Source organism: Nannospalax galili, unplaced genomic scaffold, assembly GCF_000622305.1.
Source record: "Nannospalax galili isolate Female #2095 unplaced genomic scaffold, S.galili_v1.0 scaffold218, whole genome shotgun sequence".
Classification (NCBI taxonomy): domain Eukaryota; kingdom Metazoa; phylum Chordata; class Mammalia; order Rodentia; family Spalacidae; genus Nannospalax; species Nannospalax galili.
In genome coordinates, this window is record NW_008343207.1 from 992,601 (window position 1) to 1,003,576 (window position 10,976).

The following is a 10,976-nucleotide window of genomic DNA, read 5'->3' on the forward strand; positions in this document are numbered from 1 at the left end:
TGTTTCCCTGGGGACAAGAGCTTGCTCGGCGAGGGCATGAAATGGGCAATGCAGTTCTCCTAACTTGATGGAGACCAGAGCCCCTAAGGCCAAGGTGACTGGTGAAGCATCTTGCTAGGGAATGCTGTATGTTCTTTGGCAGGTTCCTTTACCTCTCTGTTCTTGTTCTCATCTGTGGGACAGGGATAATGCTAGAGTTGTTGGGAGGACCCAAGCTCCAGGGTGAGACATGAGGACAGTCTTTTCATAGACATGTTGCTCAGCCCGTATTTGTTCTCACGTATGTTGCCTGAAGTGAGTCCCTGCAGATCTGAATTGATGCTCCCAGATCGTTGTAGAGCCTTTCAGGTGTTCATAGTTGTGCTGTGGTTTGAGGGGCTTGGTCTGCCTAACCAGGGACCTATCACTTGCCACAAGCTTGGGTATCATCAGGGAAGCTGGGATTCCACTTGTGCTTCTGAACCCTCAAACTCGGGTTGAGGTCCATGTGGGCATCTGCTCTGCTGTGTGGGACAGGAGCCCCAAAGCCCTCCTTGCTGTGGTCTGAGGACCACCAATAGCCTTCAAAGAGTCTAGATGAACACGTGGGGTCTCGGGCCCCAGGTTAGCCTTGCACCAGCTCGAAACCAAACTTGCCCCATTTGCACTTGCTTTTGTAAATAAAGCTTTGTTGGCATACAGCATCTCCATATAGCAGCAGAGCCGAGCATGAGCCTTGGAGCCTGTGGGCTGTCCAGCCTCAATTACTTCTCATTGGCCCTTAGAACTTGGGTGCCCACTGCAGCAACCTGGGGATTTATTTTTGTTTGATTGGGGTTTTGGAAACAGAACCTCCCTATATAGCCCTGGCTAACCTTTTGCATGTTGCAGCCCCCCTACCTCTGCCTTCCAAGTGCTGGGGTTATAGTATGGATCCCCACTCTTGACTCAGCCTAGGAATTTAAAATATTGATGCCACCTCACGCCAGGGAATCCTTGTGGTCCTGGTTGTGTTCTGGCAGTCTTTGGGTACCACAGCCTGAGACCCAAGGTACAGCCAATGGCATCTATCAGCCAGAATTGCCAGCTCTGTGCTTTGCCAAGCTCAATAGGGGACCAAGTAGCTGGCTCTAGAGATCCTACCCCAACCCCTTCCATCTCCCAGGAGCCGCTAGGAACAGAACTTGTAGCTTTATTCAGGCCAATGCAGGAAGGTACATCACCAGCCAGGGATGCCTGCTCTCCTGTCACCCCTCTACAGGGGCTAAGCTTGGGGTGCAAGGATGCCTTTCAGGAGATATGGCTCATGCCATGGACAGCAAGGTCCTGGGCCCTGGACTTGGGCACAGGCTGCAGCCCCTCTTTGTGGAAGTCCTGGTTCTCACTTGTCACCTCTGGCCAACTTGTGCATGTGGAAAGGGGACACTGTTAGACTGAACTGGAAACTCATTCTTCCTCAACTCTGCCTGCAGTGTCTGCTGAAAGGGGCTTTGCCTGATTGGGGCTTCTCCCCTGGGTTGTATGAAGGATGATGATCTGAGAGTAGGGACCTAGGCTGCCTGATAGAAAGCTGGTGCCTAACTGAGGAGCCAGTAGTCATGCGTGGCTGCCTCGAGGCAGGCTGGCTATCCTGACCCTTCCTCTTAGAGGACATGGGGTTCCTGGTAATAGGGAGGGTGATCCAGAGGATTCAGGGTAGACAGCTATAGACTCAAGAGCCCTACACAACTCAAGCTCTCACTCTGTGTCCCAATATGCCATGATGTCCCTGGCTGTCCCAGGCCTAGCCTCATCCTATAAAGGAAAAGTCCCTAGTACCATGGCAGACTGCTGTGTGCTCTTGACAAGAAGGAACAATGGGGCTAAAGAGAGCTGTCCTCCCACCCCTCGTTCTATTTGCTTGGCTGCTTGTGTTGGTTTGACTATACCCCACCCACCCTCTCCCTCTAAGACTTTTGGCAGGCATATTATTTCACTCAGCCCCGTTGACTGAGAAGATGGTCTGATTTGACAGCTGCCTCCAGAGAGGACCCAGGGTGGCCAAAAAACCCAGTGCACCCCTTCTAAGAAATCAGGAAGGCACAAAATCAAGTTGTTAAGCAGTGCCAGGGGTGGGAGACTATTCTTACTGTCTCCCTGTTCTGGGCAAGTATACTGGGGCCTGCCACATCCACCTTCCCACAGCCCCAAAGAACCAGGGACCTCTCCTTCTGATTAAACAGACTGAGGATGGAGGTGTAGAGGGGAACCTCCTGTAAAGTTCTCTCCCTTCAGCCCCTGGCCCAGCATTAGCAAATTGAATACCCTTTTGAAGGTCATAGCACAGTGGTTAAAACCTTCACCTTGGATCATCACACAGGTAAGTAGAGGAGGCAGGATTTGAGCTCAGGTGTTCGATCTTGATGCTTCACACACCTCAGCTCAACTCTTGCCTCCCCACCTGGCTAGCTTCCCAGCTTCCCCAGTCTCTGCCTCTACCAGCCCTTCCATCTTCACTTGTTTCATACTTTCCCTCCTGCCTCTGCTCCCTGGGCTGCAGCAACAGCAACAGCAGCAGCAGCAGCAACAGCAGCAGCAGCAGCAGCAACAGATGGCACGGAGCAGCCAGGAGGACAAGGAGGAGAAGGAGAAGGAGAAGGAAGCCAATGACAAGGAGGAAGAAAAGCCAGATGCCGATAACGACAAGGAGGAGCTCAATAAGTAAGGCCCAAGGCTGCTCAGCTCTCACCTGGGCCCTGGGGAGTCCAGCATGGCGCCAGCCTAGAGCTCTGACCAGTTTTCCCATGCCTTTCCTTCTGGAAGCCTTGGCCCCTACTTCCTCCCCTCCCCTCCCCTGCTCCTCTGTCCACAGCCTCCAGAGATGTAGGAGACTGATTGCTCATTTGAGCTCTGTTCTGGGCTAATAAATCCAGACAGCCGCTTTGGAGCTAAGCCATGCTTCCCTGCCTCCCCGTGGTCCAGGAGGTAGGCAGGCTGAGGAGCCTGGGGCAGACAGAGTGGTCCCAGGCAACTGGGGGCCTCCACCTTCACAGTTACCCCATCAACGCCCAATATTCCAGCCTGTGGGTGGGAGAGTGGCCAGCTATAGGGAGTGCAGGTGCCTGTGATGGGCCTGTGTGCCTCAAAGCCTCCACCCACCTTCCCTGTTTCCATGGCTCAAGCCAGTCTCTTTCAGAAAGATGAATGGGCAACAGAGGTGATAAATCTATCCCAGCGACTTCTGAGAAGACCCTACTCTGGGTCCCTAGATCACATGTGCTCCCATACTTGGGCTGAGCTGCCATTCTCCAGGCATGCAGCCCTGGGTACCCTGAGTGGGTTGTTGTGTACAGAGCCCTGGAAATATGTCCTCTGTGGGTGATGGTGACTGCAGAGGGTCTGGAAGGCCCCTAGCAGGTCTCTCCTGTTTAGTGTACACTGGTGGTATTAGGAAGCATCACCCTGCTGGTAACTTGCAGAATCAAATAACTATATAACTGCCATCCCTACCTAAACCTAGAGCACAGAACAGTCCACAGCTCCCACCTTCCTCCTGACACCACAGATGCCATTGCCAACCACAGGCTGCCTATAGTGCCCTCTTCTGGTAGATGCGGAGCCCTTACCCGTCAGCCCTGGGGGCAGCTTTTCTCCTCTCCAGCTCTTGATTATCGAGACCCAAAGGTCTCCTCCAGTTTCCCCAAGCTTTCTAGCTCTGCTGATCATCCCACTCTCCCTTCTGTGACTGTAGGGAGAAGACCGATGACACTTCTGGAGAGGACAACGATGAGAAGGAGGCTGTGGCCTCCAAAGGTCGTAAAACTGCCAATAGCCAAGGCCGCCGCAAAGGCCGCATCACCCGCTCCATGGCCAATGAGGCCAATCATGAGGAGGCTGCCACCCCACAGCAGAGTGCTGAACTGGGTGAGCGGGGGCTGGATGGACTGGGACACAGTAGGATTGGCCTCTGCAGAGTCCATGAAATTGGAGTTAACTGCCTGCAGCTGAGGGCATGGGTCGCCATGGCTGAGGTTCAGATCCTGGTGTTTACTGAGTTCACTGTGTGACCCCAGTACCAGTTCTTCCCCTCTCTGAGCCTTGACATTCACACATGCCCAGAGAAAAATCATGAAGTTATGTCCAACAAAAATGTAAGGGATTCAAGGAGCCTAGAATCTGAGTGTGGGCAGAGCTCAGGGCTAGCAGCCATGCCTATTCCAGCCCAGGAAGAAGCTGAGAAATCCATAGGCCTGTTCCTTGTCAACTAGATTGAACCATGTGACTGTTTCCACAGGGTGGTGGTACAGCTGGTACACATGTTAGGAGGACACAGCTGAGGATCTGCACCTGCCCTCTGCCCTGGGGGTATTTAGGTGGTACTTTTGTGGGCCTCAGTTTCCTTTCCTGTCTGGAGGGGCTTCATCCAGGCTCCCCTCCCTAAAGTGAGAGGAGGCAGTGGGGTGAACCGAGCTGCAGTTTCCCAGGTCAACCACCAGGGGCATCGGTGTGCACCCAATCTCTGCTCTTGTTACTGCTAAAGGCAACTTGGCTGTCTGGGCTCTTCCCAAGTGGGGTGATTCAGGACCTACTTTGTTTCTCAAGATCCCACTAGGGGCTCCCTGAGTCTGCCTGGGCCCTCAAACAAGAGGTGGTATGGACTCACTTTGTGCATGGACTGCTGGGAGCCAGTGTTGCTTTCTCAAGTCACAGTTGTAGCTGGGATTCTGCCTGATGGCTATGAATCCTATGTGGCTCATATAGGCATGTGCCAGCTTACCTCTTGGTAGCAGTATTCTTGGAGGGTTGGGGGCTGGGTGAGAGGTTTCCTTCAGAAGCATTCAGGCACACCTCATGTTGGGGACAGCTTTCTACGGCCCCCCATGCTGGGACTAGGCTGCAGCGTAGAGCACACACTCCAGGCCTCTCCCAGGCTGCTCCAGAACCTTTCAACCCTGGCTTTTAAAGTCTCCTATATAAGTGCCCTCAGAAGGAAAGGGGAGTTGGTGACACCTTGGAGATGCCCAGGGCTCAGCCACAGGAATGGAAAGTCTGCTGTGATGCAGCCCTGACCTCTGTCTGTCACTCTCCACCTATAGCTACTTGCTTGTATTTCCTTTCCTAAGGCTCTGTGGAGCATATTGTGCCCGGCATGGTTCCGTGTGCTGTCTGCAAAGCTGATATCCCTCAACAGGCACTTGCCTATCATGAGCCCTGAGCAAGCAGGAGAGCACAGCCTGACTCCCCACAGGCCATCTGGGGAGAGACCCTGGAGTAGTGTGTAACCCAGACAAGCCATCTCTGCTCAACCCTTAACTGACTGTGTCCTTTCAAACAGGGCCCCGTTGTCCCCAGACAAGCTGGGGAGACTTGGTAACACCCACCAGCAGAGCAGGAGTCCCTGGCCAGAGTGACTTCACCCAGGAGACCATGGGCAGTGTTGGGGAGCTGTTTTGATGGTCACAGTTGGGGTGGCACTCTGGGCATATAGAGGGTGGAGCCCCGGGGATGGCAAAATGGCCTGCTCTGCACAATCTGGCTCTATCCCTAACCTTGGGGCCTGTCTGCCTACAGCCCCTGCTCTTACTCCTCCCTTACACTGTGACCATGTTCCCAGGTGGGCCACCCCCTTTCCAGCAAAGTTTGTATAGAGACAGCTGTCACCACCTAGACTTTGGCCATCTCAGGTTCCTTTTCTGTTAACGGGTGGTGGTGGCTGGTCCTCTTGGTACAGTGGGTTGTGGGGGGCTGTGAGTAAGGGCACGTGAGCAGAGCATCTCACCTAGCCCACCAGCCTGAGCATCAGTGCTGTGTTAAGGGGCTCAGAGCAGACCACAGGAGTGTCCAAGCAAGCTCCAGCCAATTACCTCATCTCCCTTCTAGCCTCCATGGAGATGAATGAGAGTTCCCGCTGGACTGAGGAGGAGATGGAGACAGCCAAGAAAGGTAAGGTGCCACAAGTTGCGAGATGCACCTGAGTTTGTCCCTATGCACTAGAATGGGTGTCTTCCAAGGGCGTTTAGCCTAGAGCAAGGGCCCCAAGTTCTCAGATGAGCCATGGCTCATCTGATCCTCAGTGGGAACTTCCAGAGAATGGATCTGTTCTGCTAGTGGTGGGTTGTGACTAAAGTCAAGAAGGCTTAGGAGCCTGTGGATTGGGTGTACCAGTGGCTAGCTCTGCTGGACCTTGAGGGACAGTTGTCAGGGTGGCTGTGGGGGTTGGCCTCACTGGCTATCAGCCAGGGCCACAGGTCTCTGGCACTGTGGGGCTTTTATCTTCACACGAGAATGCAACTCTTACACAAAGTGCAGCTCTGAAGGTCCCATGCCTGGGCCTCATTGGTGTGTCCACAGTGCATGAGACTGCATCCTTGTGGACAGTCATGAGCGTTGTCCACATCGCAAGGGTGACCCTGAATTTCTGAATTCAGGGAGCTGCTGGTGTTGGTGTCAGGTTGCTGGTGACCTTATGACATGTGGTATGGTGAGCTGGACTATGCTGTGGCAGTCCCCAGGACTGGCTCCTCACAGCTTCCCCCTGCTGGCTAGATAGAATACCTATGCCCAGCACCTGAGCCCTGACAACAGGACCAGACCATAGAGAGCACATCTTCTTGGGAGTAGGATGGGGGTTGGTGGGGAGGTGGCCATTCCCTGGTGACATTATTATTGACCTCCCTGGAAACCACATTTGGCATGGCTGACCTCTTCATTTCCTAGCTCAGTGACCCATCTCTGAGCCTCAGTTTACCCATCTGTAAAACAGGAGCACCATTCAGGATGGCTATAGAGTCAGACTGAGGGTCGTTGGATGGGTGACTTTGTCTGAGGGTTCCAGAGTAGGCTGCTGTCACTCAGGGCTGTGAATGTCTGTCCCTGCTCCACAACTCCATAGTCATCTGCCCACTTGGGTACAGTGCTGGGCTGTGAGAACTGCATCTGAGTTCTGCTTTAGTTGTTGACTGTCCCTGTCCTCTGTGAGAGGTAGGTCCTGTCCCTGTCCCTGTACCATGGACAGGGAACTGAGCCAAGGCTGAGAGTCTCCTGCAGTTCCAGAGCTAGTGAGCAGGGGACCAGGAGCCAGCCCAGGCTTCCTGTCCCTTGTCCTTGAGACTCTGCCCAGGCCCTGCACCTGCCGTGTGATGTGCAGCTGCTTGTGTCCAGGCCATGATGTGCCTGATGGAAACCAGTGTTTTGTTTTTTTTTTTTTAATAAGGTGCTCTGGCACAGGAGGATTGGTATGTCCCTGTCACTGCTAGCTGGAGCTCAGGTCATGAAGCCTGCTCCTCCCCATCCCAGGGGTTTTCTGAGAGTCTCATGGGCCAGCCTGGCACCACCCAAGGCAGCCACTAAACTATGAATGCTCAATGGCCCTGACTTTCCCCCTGTATCCCTGTCCTTCCTGACTGCATCCCTCCCTCACCTGGAGCTGTTCCTCCCCTTTGAAGCCCAAAGGTGGACCTGGCCTAGTGGCAGAACCCATTCAGAAAGAAGAGTGAAGGCATCTGTTCTCAGGGTTCCATGAAAGTGAGGGCCCAGGCAGTGTCTCTAGCCAGCTGGGCACAGTGTGCAGTCAGCCCACCCCAGGGGGCATGTCATCAGTTCTTTGTCTTTTGTGTGGTTTCAATGGTGTGAATCCAAAAGAGACTTCATGTGATGATGTGATTCTCCTTGGTTTAATCTCAGTAAAGTACATGTAACAGGATTGACCATTGGAAAGGGAACTTTTAACCTGGGCATGATGGTGCACACCTGTCATCTTCTGCTACATAACAAGTGGGAGGTTAGCCTGGACTACATGAGACTCTGTCTTTAAAAAACAAAACAAAAAACCATCAGGTTTGGTGGTATGTGCCTTAAATCCCAGCACTGGGGAGACAGAGGCAGGTGGATCTCTGAGATCAAGGTTAGCCTGATTTACATAGTGGGTTCTAGGCCAGCTGAAGCTACAGGGAGACCTTGTTTCAAAAAAAAAAAAAATTTTAAGCCAGAAACCTACACATACCCACAGTGGTGGGGTGCTAGAACTTTCCATCACTCCAGATGGAAATCCTGTACCCATTATCCATCAGCCTTAGGGTGTGGCAGTACTAATGCACTACTGGTCTGTGACTGGTCATCCTGGTACTTCAGGAATGGGTCGTGCCGCTGTGTTCGCTATGCCTGGCTGGACTCACTTAGCACAGTGTTTTTAGGTTTCCTCATGTAGCACTGCAGGGCTGTGTGAACTGTGTCAAATGTGGCCCCCACTTCACCATTTGGCAACAGATAGGCAGGTTGTTCCCCCCATTACATGTTGCTGTAGGCACCCCTGCTTTTATCCACATGCAGTCCTGGGGTCTCGGTGTACTGATTGTGCAATTGCCCAGGGCAGGCGCTCATTTGGGTGTCCCTCCAACCCTCTGTATGTCCTGCAGTCCCAGCCACCCTCACTCTGCTTGTCTCATGCCTGTTGCCTGACACCTGGAGCTGCTCTCTCCATTCTGGAAGGGCAGATGAGAAGGTGGGAGGAGGGTGGGATGACTCACCAGCTGGGATGGAGCGCCCTGCTGTTTTCTCAAGGTTGGGGCCTGCAGGGAGGGCCAGGAGCTCATCCCTAGTGATCCTGGGGGCCGTGTGTACAGCCCTGCTCAGTGACATTTGAAATAAGGCTATGCGCCGGCGCACTGCTGTGAATTACAGCAATCTGGACAATTACTGCGCTCACTCACAGAGGCTGCTGATGGCAGTGTTCCGGCAGCGGGGGTGGGGAGGCAGGTGCACATAGCCCTCCATAGCTTCTCCACAGCTAGTGGGGGTGAGAGGCTAGGAATGTTCCAGAGCCCTCTGCTGAGCTAGTGCTGACAACTCAGAGTGGGGAAAATGACCCTCAGCCAACTGTGCCCCAGGTAGAAGGCACTTGCCCATCTTTTTGGGTCAGCGTAGAAGCTTAAAGTGAGCCAGGCCCCCTGCTCTCAGGGAATCCAGACAGATAAGCAGCCAGGTATTCCCAGAGTCACTGGAGCATCTTCATAGCCGAGCTGTAAAGAACAGCTACAGAAAGACTTAGCCCAAGAGATGGTCAATCAGCCTTTCTCTGCCTTGTTTACATCTATAGCCCGAGAAATGGTCACTGGGTGACTTCAGAGCAATAGGAATTTCTTCTCTCACTGTTCTAGAGGTGATACATCCAAAGTGGAAGGGTGAACAGGGTCATGTTATCCCAGGGATCAAGGAGGGCTCTATCCCCACACCCAGCCCCTAGAGTTAGCTCCGCTCTGCTGGCCTCCACCCTCTCGTGGCCTCTTCCTTGTACTTCTCTTTCTTTTTTTCTTTTGGAGACAGGGTCTTACTATGTAGCCTTGGTTGGCCTGGAATGTGCTCTGTAGACCAGGCTGACCTTGAATTCATAGAGATGGCCTGCCTCTACTTCTTAAGTACTGGGATTAAAGGTGTGTGCCACCAGGTCAGGCCACTGGTTTGCTTCTTACGCAGATCCATTCATGCAGAATGACCCTGTGTTGGTTCCATCATGGCCACAAAGCCTTTTGTCTAAATCAAGCCCCATGCATAACTTCTGAGTGGATGTAAAACTTGGGTTGGGAATATTGTCCAACCTGATCAACAGGAGAGCTTGATGCTCTGATGACTTAGGCCCCTTCCCCTCCCCTCTGCATCCTGTACCCTTCTCATTTTTGCCTTGTTTTCACTCACTGGCTGGAGTTCTGTCATCAGAAGGAGCCAGATGTGTGCAGCCTCTGGTATACAGTGGGTATTCATAGGTGACACACTGCAGGTCGGTATGCAGGCTGGATTAGAGTCCTGCCTCCTATGCTGTATGGCTTGAGTAGGTACCTGTAACAGGGGACTGGTCCTCATCAGTGCCAGGGAGCTGGGATAGAGGGCAGTGGCCTGCCAAGCAGGTCTACAGTAGCAGGTGGAGGATGTGCTTAGTGCCAAGGAGCACACTTAGTCCCACCAAGTCACAAGCTCCTACTTAGGTGATCTGGGATTGGAACCTAGGCCCTCCAGTTGCAAAGAAGGACTAGAGTGGTGGGAGGATTAAATGGTCCCTGGGCTGCTGTTTTCCAAATAATGGAGGCAGTGGATAGTTCCTTGTTACAGACAGTGTGGTCATGCAAGACCACAGAGAATGAGGCGGGTGAGAGGCGGGAGTGGAGGGGGCCACTGGTGGCAGGAGTAGAGTTTGGTTATTCTAAGAAGATGGAAGGGACTGGGGGCAGAATCTGGGAGCCTGATGATCCAGGGTCTCCGTGTGTGTGTGTGTGTGTGTGTGTGTGTGTGTGTGTGTGTGTGTATGCGTGCGCGCACACTGTGTGTTTAGCACGCAGGGCTTCCTGCCTGGGCTCACACTGGGTGGTTGGTATCTGAGTTTTTCCCGGAAGCTGCCTCCTTAGGAACTGGGCATACCAAGGGACCTGGCAGTATGCCTGCCTTAGACTTGCGTGCACGCTGTGTGTTTAGCACACAGGGTTTCCTGCCTGGGCTCACACTGGGTGGTTGGTACCTGAGCTTTTCCCAGAAGCTGCCTCCTTAGGAACTGGGCATACCAAGGGACCTGGCAGTATGCCTGCCTTAGACTCCGGGCCACGCTGGAAGGGAGAGGCCCGCAGAGCTGGGCCAGTGGACTCAGGTTCCCTAGGGAGAGATCAGCCTGGCCTGGAGTCTTGACCTGGGACTCGGCTCACAGGCCCTCCTGCCCCACCTTCTTTCCCGGGCAGAGCCAGTGTGGGGGCGCAGGGGTGCCCCGACTCTGCTGTAGACCAAGAACAATGCATGTTGCCAGCCCTACCTTGGTCTCCAGGACAGGCAGTGGAGGCAAGGGCTCCATGCCAGCTCTACATGGCAGACATGCTCTTCCATGGGAGGCTTGTCTGCCAGTGGGCATGGGCTGGTTTTAGCTCATTCATAGATGAAGGGTCTGGATCTCTCAGAGAGGTGGCCCAGCCCTAGCCACCTGCTCTATTAGAGTTTATGCTATCCCCACTGCTACGCCAGGTTGATCTTCCCAGGAATGTGCT

The 10,976-nt window shown here is 53.5% G+C and overlaps 1 protein-coding gene across 9 annotated transcripts in view; it reads left to right on the forward strand.

Moving 5' to 3' along the window:
• Window positions 1-10,976, forward strand: part of Ncor2 (nuclear receptor corepressor 2) — a 147,744-nt gene that overhangs the window by 87,295 nt on the left and 49,473 nt on the right. For all 9 annotated transcript variants that reach the window (XM_029566526.1, XM_029566525.1, XM_029566524.1 and 6 more), the window contains 3 exons: window positions 2,519-2,679; window positions 3,710-3,882; window positions 5,839-5,901. In XM_029566526.1, the coding sequence (XP_029422386.1) occupies window positions 2,519-2,679; window positions 3,710-3,882; window positions 5,839-5,901 (397 nt within the window). The remainder of the gene's footprint in view (window positions 1-2,518; window positions 2,680-3,709; window positions 3,883-5,838; window positions 5,902-10,976) is intronic.